Raw genomic sequence first — 20,458 nt, 5'->3', positions numbered from 1 at the left:
TAAATTTGAATGATGTGTCAATAGAGATTAGACTGTACAGAAATTGAAATCTACATTCTAATACACACTATACTCATAGTGACGCAATGCGGATGTTGTTAACATTAATAATTTGAGTATAAAGTATAACAATAATGATAATGATCATTTGCAGGATTTGATGTGATATGAGCCAATCGATCGTTAGATTAAATTACCATTGGTAGCACGATTTACTGTAATGCTTTTTTTCAGAACAAAGCGTGGCAGACTTGTTACTTACTTGTTCAGATGAATATGTGGGTAAAATTATTATTTGGGTCATATATTCCAAGACTGGAATCTGTGATTACTATATACAGTGAATATCCACACTGGTGTGGTGACTGAGAGCTACACATCCACCTCAAAACAGATTCATCACAACCCACGCATGGAATATAATTCCGCAAGGAACTGCAATTCCAGGTTTTCAAACACAGATGGCGACAAAAAGACAAAATTTACGGACTGCAGCTTTAAGCCATCAGCACTTTGTTTTCTAATGTACTGTAGTGGTGTTACTCCCATTTGTTTTTTGACAAACATAATTTATTCCATAAACATGTAAATATTCATGTTTTCTTTATTGTTTCTTTCATTCTTGTTGTTAGGATTTGCGAAATGCTCACTTTCATGACTGACTGGATTTCTGAATTTCTATTATCTATTATTATTAGTATTATTATTCAGATGAGGTGCATCTGAGTTTACTGTATGTAGCATATTACTCAATTTATAAACAACCAACCAATTTCAAATTGGCATGTCTCATGTTTGTAAATAAAAGTCTCCGGAAGGTCAAATTGTAAAAGTATTTGCATTTGTAAATTTGTCTAAAATAAAAACTCATCAATTATACATTTAATCTTATGATTAAATTAACATCACTAATGTTATAGCATTTGCTAATAATTATTCGTCTCAGGATGTCAGCAATTGTCACAATTTATTATTATAGAAATTGTCACTTTTTAAAATCAGTGGTGCTACAGAAACATGTTTTATTATCTACTTTTTAAAATAAACCATTAAATGCTGATGTATGATACTGTTTGAAATAATAAACAAACAAATGCATACGTTATAGAAGCTTTTTTGGTGAGTAAATATATATTTTGTTATTAAATGTAACCTTTCATTCTCTTTTATCAGCGTTTATCAGCCTTCAATGTCTCTCAGTGGATTTATAAAGTTGGCTCCCTGACGCTAGATGGCGCTCAAGCCTATCATCAGCATTCATTTAAACATGCACTCAAAGCAAAAGAGAAACCATTTTCCCCCTGCTTCTTTATTTAACATGTGTGAGTAGAAGAACCATATCAATGTTTAAAGGGAAGTAAAACACATCAGCTTCATTGTTGTGGTAAGTTATCAGTCCTGCATCTCTAGCCAGAACTCGACGTATCTATCCAGCGGCTGTTGGTTAAGAACTTAAACATGTAAAGTTAAACACACCTTAGTTTGGCCCATTTACCTTAATTGGTAATGTATTTACTGATTAATATCAACATGATCGTTATAGATTTTACAGCGGGATGTAGTCACCATTCTTCAGTATACATGGGATTTTAAATAAAGAGCAGAATCATGAAGGTAGATTTTAACAGGCTTGGCAGCTTTCAGGACAGTACTTATTCGTACATTTTGTGTCGTCACTGTGTTGTTTATGTATTGTAATATTATATATAATTATATGTAATATAACCAATAATTAACTTGGGTCTTTCAAGTGTCACGCATTCACTGTGAGACACGCGCATTTCAAACGATTTCAACCCGTTCACACGCTCTCACGCCACACCATGTATTTCTCACGCTGAGAAATAAGGGATAACTTTTCCTGCTATAATTAATGAACAAATACCGGGAAGCTCTCTGCCGAGTTCATAGCTGTCTCATAGTTAAATGCATAGGTTAAATGCCATCTTCCAGCCAATCAGAAATTAGAATACGCACAACCGGCACACCCGGGAACGTAACTGTGAATTTCATTACCGCCCCTTTTTTTCTGCAGACAAGTAATGGGAGTTACCAGATCAGGGTGTTTTTACACTATGATACCTGATTGGTTGACGTCAAAGTGACGTTAGGTTTAGGGGTGAGGTTGGGGGATCACTTAGATTGCATGATTTATAAACACCCAACAGTTTGAAAACACCCACAAGGTGATAAACGCCCACTTTTACTCTGCAGAGACCTAAGTCTCAAATAAACTTGATTTCCCATAGACTTGCATACAAAATAGAGGCAAAAAGCAACGTCCGTACACAGCTGGCAGGCGTGAATAACTTAAGAAACATGTCAAGTAATTATATGTCCACCCTTCCTGCCACAGAGCGTGAAAGATATATCCACAAACTTAATTTGGTCAATTAAAAACACGTACAGTACAGACCAAAAGTTTGGAAACATTACTATTTTTAATGTTTTTGAAAGAAGTTTCTTCTGCTCATCAAGCCTGCATTTATTTGATCAAAAATACAGAAAAAAACAGTAATATTGTGATATATTATTACAACTTAAAATAATAGTTTTCTATTTGAATATACTTAAAAAAAATTATTCCTGTGATGCAAAGCTGAATTTTCAGCATCATTACTCCAGCCTTCAGTGTCACATGTAACATCCAGTCGATCACATGATCATTTAGAAATCATTCTAATATTCTGATTTATTATGAGCGTTGGAAACAGTTTTGCTGTCTAATATATTTGATGAATAAAAGGTTTAAAAGAACTTGATTTATTCAAAATAAAATAAAAATTCTATATTCTAATAATATATTTTCTTTACTATCACTTTTTATCAATTTAACACATCCTTGCTGAATAAAAGTATTGATTTTATTTAAAAAAAATAATTAAAAAAAAGTAATTTAAAAAAATTACTGACCCCAAATTACTGACCAGTAATGTATATTGTTATTACAAAATATTTATATTTTAAAAACATTGCTTCTTTTTTTTTTAACTTTTCATACATCAAAGTATCCTAAAAAAGTATCACATGTTCTGAAAAAATATTTAGCAGCAGAACTGTTTCCAACTTTGATAATGAATAATCATATTAGAATGATTTCTAAAGGATCATGTGATAATGATCCTAAAAAATCAGCTTTGCATCACAGAAATAAATGATAATTTAAAGTATAATAAATTTAAAAACAATTATTTTATATTGATATATCACAATATTAAATTTCTTTCTGTATTTTTGATCAAAAAATGCAGGCTTGATGAGCAGAAGAAACTTCTTTCAAAAACATTAAAAATAGTAATGTTTCCAAACTTTTGGTCTGTACTGTACGTCCCTTCATTCTCCCAGTGTCAAACTGGTGTAACAACTTCACCCAGTGGCCAGAAGTGTCTTACCGGGACATTTACTCGTACCTCATCGAGTCACCAGGTAAGCCAGTGAATGATTTTACTTCATATTTGAAAGTAAACTTCTTTAAATGTATATTATGTCTTTATATTTAGAGTACTGAGTGCACTTTTGTGTCCATTCATACAACTAGCATACAACTACAACTGTTATTTCCATAACAGCAAGATATTGATGATGATGGCAGGTAGCCATGAATTTTAAATTTGGGGTTTTACAAACATTATTGGTGCACCCAACCACACAACAACTCTTTGGCATTTTGTAAGGTTAGTACACTTCCTCGATCCAATACTGTATGGCGGTTTGTTTTCCCCTAAAAGTGGGCGTGACTCTGTTCATAGACCATCTATAACACTGCGCCGGTTGTGCGTATGTTGTTGTTTCCGCGAAAATGACGTGATCGCGCTGCAGGCGCTTTAAACACCATGGGTTCGCGCACAGTTGAAAGAGCGATATCCGATGAATGTTGAGGGTTACCTTTTTTTTAGCAGATTGATTTGACGATTCCTGGACGAAATCACTTGCCTGTGATCAAAGATAGTGAGAGCTGATGTTGTGGAATATAGCCACATTCATGCTAAATTATTTTTGATGCAGTCAACTCTCCAGCTGCTTTGCACCAGAGTCCTTACTTTGGCTACAAGAAACAAAAGAAAGTACTAGCGATGTTATAATATAACAGTGAGTAAATCTACAAAAGACAGACAAATATGTACATTGAGTACTGCTGTTCAGTTGGCTCGTTTCTGGCCAAATTTCATACTGGCATACGTAGCATCATGACATTTACACTTGCAGTCGTGTTCAGCGGAATTTAATTAAATGCAATTCAATGGAGTTCACACTGGTAATATTGAAATACAATTTCTCAAATATTGATAAAAATATATATTCTTGCATCAAACAAAATATTTAAATTAGAAAAAAAAAAAAAATTAATAAAAAGTGGTTAAACAGGGCTCTAAGCTTACTTTTTTTTTTTTTAAATGTAAAAAAAAAAATTAGGAGCCCAGTCAAAAATTTCAGGAGCACCTTCTAATCAATAATCGAAAACTCTGATGAAATATTAGCCTTCCCATTACAAGATGATATTTGACTCCTTAAAGTGATTTACAGGGAATTTAGTTTTTACACCTTTGTAATGGCATTTTTCTAACTTCATTAAAGATATGTCAACTTTTAAGTCAAATTCAAAAAATTATATTATTTATAAGCTGTTTAAAATATCTAATTAAAACAACAGAATAAACTCAAGTAGAATAATCAAATTAAATCAGTATTACTTTAATTTTATTTTTTTACTACAGAGGTGGCACAAAAGAACACAAAAGTGGCTTGTTAGGTATAATCAGAATCAGAAAGAGCTTTATAGACGTTAAATGAGGCTCAGAGTTGGCACGGGTGCAATTAAATGCATAAATTCATGTTGAGGTTAATGTTTTAAATATAAAATTTTGAATATAGAAATTTAAACAAACTAAATAACAGAAAAGATACTTTAAAAATGGAAGTAAAACTGCCAGTAGGTGGTGGCAAATCATTGAGTTTATCACTGAATCATTCATTCAATTGATTTGTTCAAATGACTAATTCATTCAGGAATGAAGCAAGTGACTGGCTAATTGATTCAGATTCATTTAAAAACGGGGAACCCTGGTTATCATTCCTATTTGTTCAGGTCAATTATGAACAATAGGTAAAATTGAACTGCTAGCGAAAACTTGAGAGAATTGTGTGCTGCAAATATTTTAATGGCTCCTCCCCTTTGATTGGCCCCTCAACTAATCTCACTCCAAACTTTTGCCATAGCTTGAGAGCCCTGAATTAACTGCATTTTCTGTTGACCAAAATGCTGTTGTTGTTGTTTTTTGTTGTTGTTTTTTTTGTGTTTGACTGTTATCCTGTAATACATTTACAGATAATTTGTGGAAGACGACTGTTAAATTTCGCATATTAGGCTGTTTATATATTTCAATATTTGTGTATTCTTCTCATGTCTGAATAAATGTAATATTGTGACTTTCCCCATATTGTGTGACAACATCTCCCATCGTGTGTTAAATGACCTGTATATTTCTCTTAGACCGTAACACCGGAAATGTTCAATAGCTATTTGTAGTCAAGATAAAATGTGTCAGTACAGGAAATAATTCCAGTCATGTCCCTGCTCAAATGTCAAAGGAATCTGGAAGGCAAAATCCTGTGGATGAAGGTATGGCAAAAGTAAGCATATCATTATTTGAGTAACAGTACTCTTAAAAAACTTGCTCTTTTACTTTTTCGGATCTGTGTAAAGATTGACCAAAGACTTCCATAGCAAAAGAATGTGAAAAGGGTATTCAGACTGATTAAATAATAATTTAAAAAAATAATAATAATAATTGTAGTGTTGGTTGTGGGCATTGTCTTGTTTTGATTGGGTTTGTGTTCTTGTTCATTTATTACAGCTGCTGTGCAGATCAGGATGGCGGCTGCTGCACAAGAGAGGAGATTTGTTCACCTGTCCGCCCACTGATGCCCTGGCGCACTGCATCAGTGAAGACTGCCGCATGGGAGCAGGGATCGCTGTGCTCTTCAAGAAGACCTTTGGTAGAGTAGATGAGCTTCTGGCTCAGAGTGAGTGAGAATTATCATAAGAAGAGAAGTGACACTCAAATTACACCCATTTGATTCCCGGTTTTCTGTTCTGTGCAGAGAAGCAACCTGGGCAGTGTGCTGTCCTGAGAATATCTGAGCGTTTTGTGTACTACCTGGTAAGATGGCCTGTAGGGTTTAGTTCACATCTGTTGTATGTTTTACTAAATAAATTAAAGCTTTCTTGTTAAGAAAAACTTACCTTTTCCACTTTTATTCCTGAACCAGGTCACAAAGAAAAAGTACAACCAAAAACCCACCTATGACAATCTCAGAAAGAGCCTTGTGTCTATGAGGGAACACTGCTTGGCCAATGGTGTTAACAGTATATCCATGCCTCGGTAAACTGACATGTTTAATAACAATAGTGTTGTTTTTAATTTAAATGCAGATACTGGTTTTAGATTTGCTTATCTTGAATATGATTCTAGCTAAATGTTTTGAAAATGACATTAAGAATAATTTTGCAGTTGTCAAAACTCAAATGTAACTTTACTTTTTGAATTGATTTTAGCCTTCTGCTGAATAGACCTCAATAACTGATGTTGTTTTCTCTTGGAAGGATTGGCTGTGGTCTGGATAGACTGAAATGGGAAAATGTGTCTTCCATTATCACAGAAGTCTTCCAGGACACACAAATCTCCATCACTGTGTACACAATCTAGACCACAGTAGGTCTGAAGCTTGAAGAATGGTTGGGGGATGACTTTCTATTCTAATGGAATTTCACAGCATACTGTATGGTGTGTAGGGTGTTCATTAGTCTTGTTCTGGGAAACATAGGCTCTTAAGACTGTTCCAGTTATATACTCTAAGAATATGTAGGGGTTCAGTTCCATTGTTCTTCCATTCTCCTGTTGCATCTCTAAATTGTGTGGATGTTCTTTTCATCACTAGAGGGTCACTGGATTGTTTGATAAATTATGCTTTCTAGTTCATATTTTTCCAGTCATTATCACTAAATTAAATGTACCTCTAATATTAATGCACTATAAATGTCCCATAAATAATGATTCCACCATTATTCTGATATCCTTATTTTCCAGTTTTCTTCTTCAGTACATTGGTTCTCAACTGTGTTACTGGAGATGTTTCAAATCTGTACCCTCCAAAGGTTGCATTTGTCAGCCTCGAACGTCACAGAACCTCTCTCATTTCAGGAAAGCAACCATTATAAAATTCACTTTTAGTCCTCATGAGGCATAGTTACAGTCATTTCTGTCTTTAGAATATAACAGTCGGCAGATAAGGCAGACAAATGTGACCTCTGGAGGGTGCAGCCTTTGAAATGAGACACACCGAAAATGTGCAGTTTAGGGGAGACTCAAGGAACGCAGTTGTGATCCACTGCATCAGTACATATAAATAGCATGGAAAAGCATCACACTGCTGTCTTTAAATTGGGCAGTTGTGCTAATTGACTCATGTTTATTGTTTTACATACAGGGAGAATCCCAAAATTCATCATATAATAAAATAAAAAAAAATTAGAATACGGTATTTAAACAATGCTTAGAGGCTAGTGCAAAGCAAATTATATTTTAGTTAAAGTTAGAGTTAACAGGAATTTTATGCTTGAATTTTGCACCCAGATGTTTAGCTTCTAACATTTTTCTTAAAATGATACTTAGTAAAAATATTACCTAATTTATTTATTTATTTATTTATTTATTTGTGGTTTGAATTCATTATGTAAGTTTAAAATCAGTAAAGTCAACAAAGTGATTTCACAGGACGAATAGTGTTGACAGAGAAAACAATGCTGTTGTAATTACAGGGACATTGTAAAAATTAGCTTTTTAAGTATTACATTTGTTGTTGGCTGTTTTTAACGGTCTGAATCAGAGGCCAGCAGCAGCTGCTTACCCTACTTTAAAATATCACACAATCTCTCATCATAATAATCATAGCTATCTTGACAGTCCTCCCAGGGTGTAAAGTTATCTTCCTCGTTCTCAACGAACGTAGACCAAACATACGCAAAATCCACAGGCCTCATCATGCGTATTTTACACCCTGCCCTAACTAGCGCCTGAAGTCCGGCCTGTATCTCTGCTTCCTCCCACTGAAAGAGACGGGAGCAGTGGATATTAAGGCGCATTGTCTTGCGAGCTCGCAAGATCTCTACGAGCTTAGCAGAGCAGGATGCGCAAGGGCTCGAGGACGTGTACCAGGTCACTGTGTAGTGGAGTGACTTGTCATAATAGGCCAGCACCTGATGAAAGAAGGCCTCTTCAGCATGTGAACCCGAATGCTCATCTTCCAGGTAACCGCGAAGGCCTTCTGTCTCTGCAGCGCCTCCTTGAATGTCTACCTGGTAGCACAGGAAGGTCTTGTTGCGTCCAGAGGAATATTCCACATTTTTAAATTGGAACTTAAAGAAGGTCGGGTTTATTCGATCTCTGTGGGAAGAAGGAGGACATTTGGAGTTTGGAAATGAGACTTTAAGGGTGAAAGCTGGAATACACTACATGACATCATTACTGAAAATTAGAACAGATTTTAAATACTATTTGTCAAAGTTGTGTGGTGTTGCTTCAAAACAAATGAATGCATTAACACTGGACAAGAAGTGCTTCTGTTTGAGTGGGCACTAATAGGCAGTGACTCAAAAGGATGTAATTTTCTTGTATTGATCACTTTGTTTAAATAAATTCTTATCTCAGGTGAGTTTCTCTTGAGTATTATTTAGTTTGAAAAAGAACCCGATGAGTTGAAAACTTGTGAGTTGAAATGAAAACTTTTTTTTTTTTTTTTGGCCCTCATGAATACTACAGGGCTTAAAGTAAATGGCCACCTGAACACAACACAACTATGTCCTGGTTGAACAATTTCAAAACCAGATATAGAGAATTAGTCTTCTTTAACAGCTTCCACATTTCTAGGTGTGTTGTTTGCTATAATTTAAATCATGGTTGGGTAAGGATTGGGGTTAGAGAATTGCTCCTATTTAAATGCAAGAGCATTTCATCCCAATGGTTTTTCAGGTCTGGGTTTGTGCAGGTCAATCAAACCTTATGGACCTCACTTAGTGATGTACCCTGTTGAAAGACATTTGGTCCAGATTATATGCAACTGTTACTGTGGGTGCAGTTGAAATAGTCAAACTGGTCAATTAGAAGGCAGTGCTCAGAAACCTTTGGTCATTGACTTCGGGAAACTAAACCATGGTAGGGACAGGAAAACTCATAAAGACATGAATATTATACTGAGTAGCCTACAGAAGAGTCACAACTTCCTAAAACCACTGGGGTTCAAAGCAGTGACCTGGATTGTTCAAATTTATAATGTTCCTACCCAACATGTTGGAATTTCAGATGTAACTCTTGTCAAAGTTGGTCCGACCAACCCAAACACACTTATCTATAAGTTTTCATGTTTTTTTTAAAATGGCTTTTTAGTATCAGTCAAACAAAAGTCAAACAAGTGGCAAAGTCGTCTTAAATTAGGTTGTGGTGTCATGCAATATGTCATGCTGTTATGAATTTTGTAGAGACAGTGTCAGAAACAAATTAGCAAAAAATTTAGCTTTAGGGATACAACAGCTTGTCAGTACCTTTAAAATGACAAGTATGTCCCCTTAAATTACAATTATGAACTGTTTAAGGGGTAAATAACCCAGTGACAAGCTGTTGTATCCCTACAGATACTTTTTTTCTGAGAGTATGCCACTCTTCTTGCTGAGTGATTATAGTGAATATTACTGTGGATCCAGTTTGTGATAAGAGATCATGAAAGATGTCTGACATACCCTATAATGATCTCGAATGGAGGCAGCTCCATAGGCTCCAGCTCAAACTCCTCATCTTTGACAGGGCCTTTGGCACCTTCTGCTACCTCCCCATTTCCTTGAGGCGCCTCCTCATTTATTTGCTGATTTTCTGGGGTCTTCTCTGGCTTCTTTGTCACCTTTTCTCCTTTATCTTTGTTCTTTTCTTTCTCCTTTTCAGGTTTACTCTCTACTTTCTCCAATTTCTTTTCTTTCTTCTTTATCAGGCCGCTTTTACTGGGGATCTTGCTGTCCTTTTTGTCCGCCATGACTTAGCTGTGCGATGAAATGAGTCTGCTATCTGTGAGTGTGTGAAGGGGGCTGTTGATTTAGTATGTGAGTCAGAGAGATGACAGCCTGAATATGGTCCCAGGTCTGATAGTTAAAAGATGAAGATAAAGATAACTCACTGTGACAAACAGGAGCTGGTCAGAGAGGGAGGGAGACCGAAGGGCAGCTGCTCTCTTGTTTCCATTCTAAAAAAAGGCCAAAATATAATGGGAGGTGGGATTTTATACATTCATTGTTTAAACACGTCTCCGCCTCACTTTGTTCAACAGTTGCTTCAACTAGCAGTTTTCCTCTTGCTTAATTTAAAATGTGTAATGAGCACTGACACTTAATGGCATATAACCCAGATTCATCAGGTATTTCCCTCCCCTTTTTGATCAGGATATTATTGCCACCAACAACAGGCAGTTTATTAATAACTGTAGTTTGGCAGACAGTTGAGAATGACTCAGTATCTTCACATAGTGAATGCCATAGTTCAGCTTAGGCCTTTGCTACCCTCAGATCAAGGTGGTCTAAAGGTCAGCATGGCACTGGCCAGTCCCTGAAGAATCACATTTTTGCACTCCCTGTCCCTGACCCATGAGCAAACTGTGTTGTTACCATTTACAGACACTTAAGATGTTGTGATGGAGGAACTGGCTCACTCTGAAGAAGATAACAATCACAGATGTGAAATGCAGTGAATTTTAAAGTTAGATTCCTGTACAGAGTGCTGATGCCCCCACTCTACCCATTTGAGCCATTAGTTCTGTTACTAATTCCCTGCCAGATTTTTACACAATCTTGAATCTTTGCCAGCTGAGAAACCAGGGAAAGTCCAAAGGTTGAGGCAATGTTCAAGATATTAGCTTACTGGGTGGTATACACTGTGTATTGCCTACCTTTATAAAAAATAGTATGTGAAAAAGGTGTTATTTCATCATTTTAAAAAATCTGTAATATTTACGTCATCAAGTAGGCATGTTTAACTCTGCAGATATGTTGAGTTACCATATTTTTTGATATTCTGGTTAATACATCATAATATAAATGGAAAGAAAATATACTGGTAATATATCTGACTTTATCCACCACATACATGCAGTAGTACACTCATGTAAAGTTAATGAGGAAATTAAATTGCAATCAGAGCCACTGCTATTGCTCTTTCAATATGGCTGGGCCATTCCAGCATGCATGTTGAAAATTAAATGTCAAATGGACTTTGCGTTTTCCATTTAAAATTTGGCAGACGTTGCAAATGATGTGTGCACAAACAGAAAATGCAATTGCAAGTACAATGTTACCCAGAATTTGATACTGTAGCCCCACTGAGACTGAGTGGGAAACTGAAATCAGGATTCACATACACTAACTCACGAATGTTCATTATATCTGCACTGCAGCAGTGCTGCCCCGCCTTACACATAAATCTGTTTGAAATTGAGTTTATTGATTGAATGTCCTTTTGCTATTTTCTTCTCCACATGATCAGAATATAAGCACACATAAACTCTGTTGAGATGCACAAGTGTGCTGTAGTTATAACTGTAAATGCACACACTGACATCAGTGATCGTGCTATAAAGACCTTGAAATTGCTTGACCTTTGGCATATTATTGTTTGACCCAGCAGTTATGACAGGACAACATGTCAGGTTTGATAACAAACACTTTTACTGAAATGGAAATGTCTTTTTCATAACAAAAGGTCCTTAATGCACAGCAACTCTTCTTAATATCCCACAGGCTTGATTGCTCTTGGTTCAGCCCTGCAAGCGAGAGACTGCAGTCCACCATCAGCATTCTCCGATTCCCCATAGGCCTGAAATGTAATTATTTTCAATTACAGAACCTGCCTACAGCTTTCTACCCTGTGGGTTTTGTACACAAAGAGCCCACACAAAAAGCCTGTCAGCCACACAGTAACTCTATTTGACCAGTTCTTTCCTTAGTTTAATATAAAGCTAACTATTATACACTAAATGTTTCATAACAATGTTTAATTTAGCTGGAAATGTACTATTCTTTTTCTTAAAGGTGTTTTCTAGAAAGCATTTGGCTACAAGAAGTGTGTATTTTCTGGGGTACTCTGTCATGCTGATAGTAAAGGAAAATTATTATGTAAATACTTAACAATTAATCAATGCAGTTTTGGGTGGTGAAAGTGAGTTGACAGAACATAATGTTTTATAAAAGTCTTCAATAAAGGCAACCAGCATCAGATAATGAGTCATAATAGGTTAACATTTTATAATAACTTTCATTTTCATTAGATTCCATTATATTTTCAAATAGTAAGTAGATAGACAGATAGATAAAAAAAGTTATTATAAATTGTTACCCATAATAGTTTCCTAATCTGTCTAATTTATGCGCAACTTTTGTACCTAACAAAAATAATAATTATATTAGCTGACAACAGTATTTTGTTTACTTGGCACAGTTCTTTATAGATAGACATATATCAGGCACAATCCCAATTTTGCATTTGAGGTGTTTGGTGTGATATCTGTAAAGAGAAAATCCATAGAAAATAGCTCTCTTTGCAGTTAGGACCAAAGTATCCTATAGTTAGCCTTCAAGTAAATCAGAGTATCCAGATTTTTTGGCAGAAGTCGGCATTGCTCTGGTCTGAGTGTCTTACTAACCATGTTAAATATCTGGTCCACTGATGTGGTTGTTGCTGGCACAGTAAAAACTTTTTTGGCTACTTGTGAGAGTAGGGGGAAATCGATGGACTTGCGTTTCCAGTATTGTAGTGGATCCTCGTCTGTGGGTTCTTCGTGGAGATATGTGGACAGTTCCTGCTCCACAGTTTTGGCCTGGGTGGTCGGCCTCTGCTTAATGAAAGAGAACAGCTTGCAGCGTTTGGACGGTGACGGCTGAGCCTCAGAGTGATGTTCTAGTGGACTCAAAGGCCGAGTATGCTTTCCAACCTCTTCCAGCAGCACCTGTTTGTGCCAGTCGCTGTCACTGCTCCAGGACAGCTTGAACTGTGGGTCCAGGGTGGTGGCTGTTACATAAAGAGGGTCCTCAAGAATGCCTGCCAGTCTGCGGTCCAGAGCTTGAGACAATCCCATCACGATCCCAGCGCAATGGTGAGTAACAACCTCAGCCAGGTGCTTGCGCAGACCTAGCACACAGGGCAGGGCTAGGCTGATGGACACGTGCTTGTCTCCTTGGACCATGTCTGAGGCCTCCTCAAAAGGCTCCAACACTTCAACCAGCTCCCGTAGCTCTGCTTTTTCTAAGTTACTGAGGACAAGGTCATGTCTATCCACAATGTCTTCAAGAAAATCCATTGACTCTACCATTTGCCGTAGTATTTTTAACTGAGCATTCCACTTGTATGTGGATGAGGGTCTTTGCCAATTTGTTGAGGTGCTGGAGCCGAACACTTGGACAAGTTTTTCAGGTGCCACTGTAGCAATTATGTAGTTATACAGGTGGGCTCCTTTGTTTAGAGGAACGGATATTTGAGGGGAAGCACAAACTCCTTCCTTAACACACTGAGCTAGTAATCGAGCAAAGCAGTCTATCCTACTTCGACCAAGACACTGATCTAAAGACTTGTTGTTCTCTTTGCTACTAATGGCGTCTTTGGCTTCCCCTGCACTGGACTCTTCATCGCTACCATCCTCCTCATCTTCTTCACCATTTCTAATGAGATTGAACCCAGGAAGACGAAAAGCTGATCTGTTTTCACAGGGCGACAAGTCTGCAATGACTCTGAACACTTTGCCAGAGATGCCATGGGACTCAGAGATCTCATCAAATTCGCTGAGCATTTGCTGAGTGTTGCTGTGGTCTGGAAGAGGCAAGCATGCCAAAAAAGCGGATCTGATATGCCAGTCTGTGTTAATGAAATGGCAAGTCACTCCAAGAAACCCAACACCAGTGTTATTACCTACAGAGCTCCACAGGTCAAGGGTCACACTGCAGGACTCGGCTCCTTTTAAAGCCTGTTTGGCGGCTAGTTGGACTTGGGAGACGTAGGCTGGCAGGAGCTGCTGTTGTATATAATGGCATGGCACTGGTATGTAACGGGGCTCCAGGAGCTGAAGAAGCTCCCGAAAACCCTCATATTCCACTATCTGTGCCGGCTGCAGGTCTCGGATGATCATCTTGGCAATGGCTTCTGAAATTAGGGATTGGCGAGGGTCACTGTAGTCAAACTTGTTCATTCCAGCACCACTCTGAGAGATCACTCGACCACTTGGAGGGCCAGTACACATCTGCATTGCCTCCCTTTTCACATCTTTCTTCCTCACAAACTCATCATACATGGCCTGATGTTTTCGCTGTGAATGTGACAATTATATTCGGGTGAATTACATAGAGAACCCAATACATGATCATATAAACAGAACACACACAAAGAGCAAAAACTTGAAGATTCTTGCACTTTATGGATATTTAACTTCTTTGACATTTCCAGTCATTTGTATATCATAAACCAACTTTACAGAAATTGCATTAACACAGCACATTTTATAAAAAATGGTGAATTATTATTTTTTTGTATTAATATCTGTAAATATTGACCAGAAAATTACAATTTTAATTAGTTTTCAAATTTCCATGACCCTGAATAGTGACCATGCATTGTTAAACCTCTCACATTTGTCATGTTAATAGATACAAAACACTGTTACATTAAAAAATTAACCCTTACCTTTAAATGAGTAACAAAGTTAGAAGTAACTGTCCGTTTAGCCTGAATCCTTGTGCCACAAGCTTTGCAGTTAGATTCAATCTTGCCATTTTCTCCCTCACAGACGATATTGAAGTAATCCAGAATGGAGACCCTAGATTTTGACGCCATCAGTGATCCTCAAATCTTCCACGATATGAGCAACAATACAGTAAGAGTAACACACTTACAAACGAGAATCATGCGATATCCTCTTGCGTTTTTATCAAATATTAGTCCAGCTTTTGGGATTCAATGTTAATAGCCTCGTCTCAGCATAGAGATAACAGGATAGTATTCTGACCGAGATAGCGTGATCACCTGGTCTGACACTGATTGCATCGTCCTGTCATTGTGAAAACATCTTCTCGGTTACACGTCTCAGTAAAAACATAAAGAATGACGTCCGTCAAATCTACGCGATCGCGCAAACGATATGATGTCCGGTGTCAGAACCGACCGTAAACATCGCTATCCGCTAGCAGCTCTTTTCCGATGAACACCAGGAAGTAGACGATGAATGGGGAATATATTTATTTATTTATTTACCATTCCGCCTCTGAATATTTGGATTTTATTCGTGAGACGCTTACAGCTTTATACAAGGCTTATGAAGTAACTACAACAAAGAACAGGAGATGTGTGTGTTTCTCGTTATGGACTTTAATTTAATGCAGTGATTAAATGTTATTTTATAGCTCAAACAGACAAGAAGAGGCGAGGACGCGCCTGATACGTACTGCTCGTGCACGTTTACCACTTAAATGTTTGAGTTTTTTTAGCGCGGATTTTGACGTCAAGAAAAGTTAGGTAGATACTAGATAGACAAGAATTATATTTAGCATGTTAACTGAAGTTTTGCTTGAATTCAAGAAACCTTCTTCCAGGTATGCGTATGTAGCTTGGCATTGTTTAATCTAACACATACCCAATTAACTTCTCATCTTTCACAAATTGTTCAATTAAAAATGTAAAAGAACATGCATTTGGCTATGCACTTTAATTATCTGACAGATATTATTTAGCCACTTAGAAACGACTAGAACAATGCTTTTATTTACTAATGTAGATTATAAACATAGATTTAAATGAAATTCAGACTGTTATTGGATTGTACCTGAACCAACACTAAAATGACTTTTAGAGCTGCTTCACAGCAGGAATGTGTTAGATTAAACAATGCCAAGCTACATACGCATACCTGGAAGATGTTTTCTTGAATTCAATTCAAGTTTTCTTGAGCAAAACTTAAGTAATCATGCCAAATATAATTCTTGTCTATCTAGTATCTACCTAACTTTTCTTGACATCAAAATCTGCGCTGAAACCTTGAACTGTTGAACTATATCACTGTTCCCTTAGTCGAGTTTCTAATGCTATTTTTCCTGTCTATCGCTGTGAAGCTGCTTCGACACAATCTGTATTGTAACAACCACTGTACAAATAAAGGTGACATGAAATATCTGATAACTAATGATTGCAGGAGTATTTACATTTAAAAGGACAAAATTATGTTGAAAAGACAATACAAATAATCAAAGATATTTTTATTAGAATTGTTCATAGAATAAGAGTGTTTTCAGTGATGTCTTGACATGTCACAAACATTTCATATATTTCAACACAGGACAATTGAGCTGGTTTACACAAAATTTCAATAAATAAAGATTATAGATGAAAGTGAGTAAGGTCACAGTTATTCTTTTTTTATTTCTGGTTGAGTCTCTGTCTTTTCTTGCTTCTCCTTCATCTGTGCCTGCATCTCTTTTCTTGTAGCAAGTATTGCACTTTGTAGAGATGCAATTTCTGCTGAGAGAGTGATGACTGGGGGGGGGGGACAAAAACAAATCATTTTGTTTTTAAAAATGATTAATCTTTCAATAAACCCAGAATACAAGCAATATAATTAACAAAAAATAAAAGAAAGAACAAATGATAATAAAATAAATAAAAGATGCTGAAATAATACTTCAAATATAGGCCTCACAGCAAATGTGCAGCACATCGGTACACTAGGGAGGGATGAACTTAAATATAGCATAAGCAAACAATTTATATAAAAGACAAAATAGCTCACCCTCCTTAAAAGCAGACCGAGCATGTTTCAGATTTTGTGGCACAAGGATTCCAAACCACTTCAAAGGATCCCTGTGCTCTGGTGTGGATGATTCTGCCTTTGTTTTTACTTTAGGGTCTGTCTCATGATCCTTGTCTTTAAACCCCTTTTGTATGGTATTTATACGCCATCTAAGACCTAAAATTTTCAATAATGTTGTCATAAACAAAAAAAACAATTACAGTTTAGGCTCCTACATGTTTAATATTACATAAGCAACAATGTGGAAAGACATACCTGTCTCTTTCGCTCCAACGTCTTCTATCGTGTTGTTTTTCTGTTCTTCTGTTTTATTCTCTTTCTGCTCACATTTGAACTCAGCTTTTCCACCTTCCAACACACTGTTATTAGGCAAGCACACGGATCGAGGTAAATGACTGAGTTTTAAGCACAAGCAAATGTTATTTAATTGCTTGTGATGATACAGACCTGGTTTCAACATAAACAAGAGGCTCCATCTCACTAGCGTACTGCAGAGCAGAGACCTGCTTATTTCCCCATTGAATAACGACCTTTGGCAATTGAAAACCATCCCTGTGTTAAAAAAATTAATGGAATTATATTCAGATTACAAATGAAAATGTTTCCGTGTACAATACGCATTTATAAACAAGCTGGATTCTATTCCCAGTATTAATTAATATTAATATGTGCTCAGTCTAATCAAGTGTAATTGAATGTTTGACCTCCTCTATAAGGGAATTAAGTTTATGTCGTTTCTCCTCCAAAGCCTCGAGCTGGTCCATGAAAAGCAGCAACTGCTCGTCCAAACGAAGCTGTTGATCAACACGCATTTCTGTCGTTTTATCTGGTTAAACAGAACTGAACACCAATAAACAACAGAAAATAAACAACTTAATGAAGAATGAAAAGAAATGTATTCCTGCTGAACGCTATCAGAGTGGTTTTGGAGAAACTTTATGGGTCACGTGACATTAAGTCACATGACACCAGCTAGATCCGTTACGTAGAGATTGCATAGTTTATAATTCTGTGAATTCTTTATATTTTATAGGATTTATGTTGCATGCTTATTTAAGCACACATATGTTGTTATTTTTTCCCCAAAATATGAGTGAAGAGTTGTGTAATAAATATTCACACTGTGTGTTTTGTGTGTAATCTTAACTCGCTTGTGGCCTTTTATTGTAGCGACTCGAATTAGTAAAAAAAAAAAAAAAAACTTATATTATGCATACACAGTATCATTCACAAAATTAACACTGAAAAGAAAACAGCTACTTCCCATACCGGGAGTCGAACCCGGGCCGCCTGGGTGAAAACCAGGAATCCTAACCGCTAGACCATATGGGAGATATTTAATATATTAGGAGTAAACCATTTTATTATTTTATTATGTATACACAATTTTTTAAAACACAAAAGTCCACAGACTTTATAGTGTCCATCATTCCCGTTAATCCTTTTAATGTCGCATCAAGCACTGCAGATGTCAATTATTAAAGATCCATGGCAGAGTTTCACTTCATTTTTACTAGCCTCCGTAAAGATGCAAACATGCTGCGTTATGATCGGAAACCATCTAGTACTCAAGTGATCTCCATGCTAGAAAAAGTAGTATGAGTGCGTGTCAGTACAATAAGACTGAGAAAATATTACAAAAAGAAAACTATTGCCTACAATTATTAAAGCCCAATTCCACCATCGGCGTCCATCACCTCCGCTAGCTCGCCGTGATCGTATAGTGGTTAGTACTCTGCGTTGTGGCCGCAGCAACCCCGGTTCGAATCCGGGTCACGGCAGGGATGACTCCCTATCACGCGGCTAAGGGGTGTGCTGTTTTTTGGTTTTTAACTTGGGAGCTTCCGTTTATTTTAGTCATCACTTTATTTACCAACGCTAAGAGCGATTTACGAGACAAAACGTATTAATTTACTAAATGTGTAATATATTTCACCAACATATACACACTTCGCAATCACATGTGACGACATGCATGTTCCGAGGAGATCATCCAACTGTAAGCCGAGTACATTTCACGAAAGGCTGTTCTTCTCACAAAACCTATTAGTGATTGGGCGGCGTGAAACACGTGGGGTGTGACATGGTGGCGCGATGTTTCTGCAATTTGATAATGTAGTTTCAAAGAGCAGATTTGAGCACTTCATTGCTGAACTCTCCACCTCCAAGAGGAGAATTATATGAAACATAAAGAGTAACGCAGGAAATCACATTTCTAGGACATTTCACAATTCACCAGAGTAAGTACAGACGTATTAAGTAATTTCCATGTAGTATTATTTCCACGTTATCTAGTGTAAAATAAAAGATCTGTAACTCCAGATGAAGTTTTTCTAATGCTACTATTTGTAAAATGTTGTCTCCATCATATCTTTCTTCCATGTTTACAGATGTTGAAGGAAGCAGACACTATAACTCATCCCTATTGGCCACGCAACCTGTCCATTCCCAACTATGTGGCTAATGACCGTTCAATGTCAGAGATTCTCATATTCCTGTTCTCTGTGTCCGGGACACTGCTGCTCGCCACCTGGTCACTGACTGGCCGTAAGGTGTCTGGAAGCAGACTCAGTGGAGGGAGGAGGTTAGCTCTGTGCTGGTTCACCGTGTGTGGCTTCATCCATGGAGTCATTGAGGGATGGTTCTCTTTATACTACACCATCATTCCTGAAGACCAGAGTTTCCTTTCTCAACTGTGTGAGTGGGGCTAAAAGTCTATTTGACTAAAATTGTTTGAAAATATTCCGTTAACAACCCTTGAATACCAAAAATGCTTGTTTTCCTCTACAGGGAAAGAATATTCCAAAGGAGACAGCAGATATGCAATGTAAGTTATACACATGCTTGTTTGTGCATTAAAAAATGAGTCTATGCATTGAATCTAACCTCCTTTTATGGAATCTTTTCTCTAGAGCGGATAATTTCACCGTTAGCATGGAGACAGTGACGGCGTGCCTGTGGGGTCCCTTCAGTATATTGATTGTTGTGGCCTTCCTGTATAATCATTCTTACAGATTTGTCCTGCAACTTATTGTATCTCTAGGTAAGATATGTTTTGATGCATTATAAAATATGTGCAAATTTACAAGTTATTTTTTCCACATTAAGTATGCATGTTATAAGTATGTTATAAGGCACATTTAAGTTCAACATCCAACATTACTTTCAGGTCAGCTGTATGGTGCAGTCCTCTACTTCTTCACTGAGCACAGAGATGGATATATTCACAGTGAATATGGTCACCCCATCTATTTCTGGTTCTACTTTGTGTTTATGAATATTTTGTGGATTGTCATTCCTTTCATTCTTATAATGGACTCGTGGTGTCAGCTATCTGCCTGTCAATCCATCTTTGATAAAGCAGCACTTAAAGGAAAGTCTAAAAGAAGCTAGAGCAGTAGAAAGCAGAAGGGATGTCGAAAAAATACTGAAATACTGTATATGCTTTGGAATGTATACAATATGTGGAAATAATATATTTGTAATGTAATTTTGTAATAATACGGTGTCATTCCTGGAAGAAAATGAAAATGCCTTAAGTGTAATGTGTTATACTGATTACAGAAAAAGAAAAATGATT

General features: G+C 36.8%; 4 protein-coding genes, 2 non-coding genes and 1 pseudogene across 9 annotated transcripts; 3 read left to right on the top strand and 4 right to left on the bottom strand.

The window, feature by feature from the left end:
* The first annotated feature begins 1,289 nt into the window (after nucleotides 1-1,289).
* Nucleotides 1,290-7,066, top strand: oard1 (O-acyl-ADP-ribose deacylase 1). 3 transcript variants are annotated; one of them, XM_059527629.1, is made up of 5 exons: nucleotides 1,290-1,384; nucleotides 5,856-6,024; nucleotides 6,103-6,161; nucleotides 6,271-6,383; nucleotides 6,605-7,066. In XM_059527629.1, the coding sequence occupies exons 2-5, from the start codon at nucleotides 5,958-5,960 to the stop codon at nucleotides 6,705-6,707; spliced, it is 342 nt and encodes a 113-aa protein (XP_059383612.1). In that variant the 5' UTR covers nucleotides 1,290-1,384; nucleotides 5,856-5,957; the 3' UTR covers nucleotides 6,708-7,066. The 3 variants fall into 3 exon arrangements, with proteins under 3 accessions (XP_059383612.1, XP_059383611.1, XP_059383610.1); XM_059527628.1 differs by lacking the exon at nucleotides 1,290-1,384 and adding an exon at nucleotides 3,346-3,426; XM_059527627.1 differs by lacking the exon at nucleotides 1,290-1,384 and adding an exon at nucleotides 4,859-5,631.
* Nucleotides 7,067-7,901: 835 nt separating this feature from the next.
* Nucleotides 7,902-10,197, bottom strand: apobec2b (apolipoprotein B mRNA editing enzyme, catalytic polypeptide-like 2b). The gene is made up of 2 exons (XM_059527626.1): nucleotides 9,794-10,197; nucleotides 7,902-8,444 (listed from the first exon to the last, which is right to left on the bottom strand). The coding sequence occupies exons 1-2, from the start codon at nucleotides 10,078-10,080 to the stop codon at nucleotides 7,910-7,912; spliced, it is 822 nt and encodes a 273-aa protein (XP_059383609.1). The 5' UTR covers nucleotides 10,081-10,197; the 3' UTR covers nucleotides 7,902-7,909.
* Nucleotides 10,198-11,738: 1,541 nt separating this feature from the next.
* On the bottom strand, nucleotides 11,739-15,446 carry LOC132118089 (uncharacterized). 2 transcript variants are annotated; one of them, XM_059527625.1, is made up of 3 exons: nucleotides 14,763-15,446; nucleotides 12,736-14,388; nucleotides 11,739-11,909 (listed from the first exon to the last, which is right to left on the bottom strand). In XM_059527625.1, the coding sequence occupies exons 1-3, from the start codon at nucleotides 14,910-14,912 to the stop codon at nucleotides 11,820-11,822; spliced, it is 1,893 nt and encodes a 630-aa protein (XP_059383608.1). In that variant the 5' UTR covers nucleotides 14,913-15,446; the 3' UTR covers nucleotides 11,739-11,819. The 2 variants fall into 2 exon arrangements, with proteins under 2 accessions (XP_059383608.1, XP_059383607.1); XM_059527624.1 differs by lacking the exon at nucleotides 11,739-11,909 and having other exon boundaries at nucleotides 12,486-14,388; nucleotides 14,763-15,440.
* An 877-nt stretch (nucleotides 15,447-16,323) lies between these two features.
* LOC132118091 (coiled-coil domain-containing protein 115-like) lies at nucleotides 16,324-17,857 on the bottom strand (annotated as a pseudogene).
* A 281-nt stretch (nucleotides 17,858-18,138) lies between these two features.
* trnae-uuc (transfer RNA glutamic acid (anticodon UUC)) lies at nucleotides 18,139-18,210 on the bottom strand. The gene has a single exon. It is a non-coding gene; the product is annotated as a tRNA-Glu (tRNA).
* Nucleotides 18,211-18,587: 377 nt separating this feature from the next.
* Nucleotides 18,588-18,659, top strand: trnah-gug (transfer RNA histidin (anticodon GUG)). The gene has a single exon. It is a non-coding gene; the product is annotated as a tRNA-His (tRNA).
* Nucleotides 18,660-18,963: 304 nt separating this feature from the next.
* ebp (EBP cholestenol delta-isomerase) lies at nucleotides 18,964-20,355 on the top strand. Its single transcript, XM_059527026.1, has 5 exons — nucleotides 18,964-19,118; nucleotides 19,269-19,575; nucleotides 19,669-19,705; nucleotides 19,791-19,921; nucleotides 20,048-20,355. Exons 2-5 carry the CDS (start codon nucleotides 19,269-19,271, stop codon nucleotides 20,269-20,271), a joined length of 699 nt encoding a protein of 232 aa, XP_059383009.1. The 5' UTR covers nucleotides 18,964-19,118; the 3' UTR covers nucleotides 20,272-20,355.
* The last annotated feature ends 103 nt before the right edge of the window (nucleotides 20,356-20,458 follow it).

The sequence above is a fragment of the Carassius carassius genome, chromosome 37 (assembly GCF_963082965.1).
Source record: "Carassius carassius chromosome 37, fCarCar2.1, whole genome shotgun sequence".
Lineage (NCBI taxonomy): Eukaryota > Metazoa > Chordata > Actinopteri > Cypriniformes > Cyprinidae > Carassius > Carassius carassius.
This window is presented reverse-complemented; position numbering and strand designations above follow the sequence as displayed.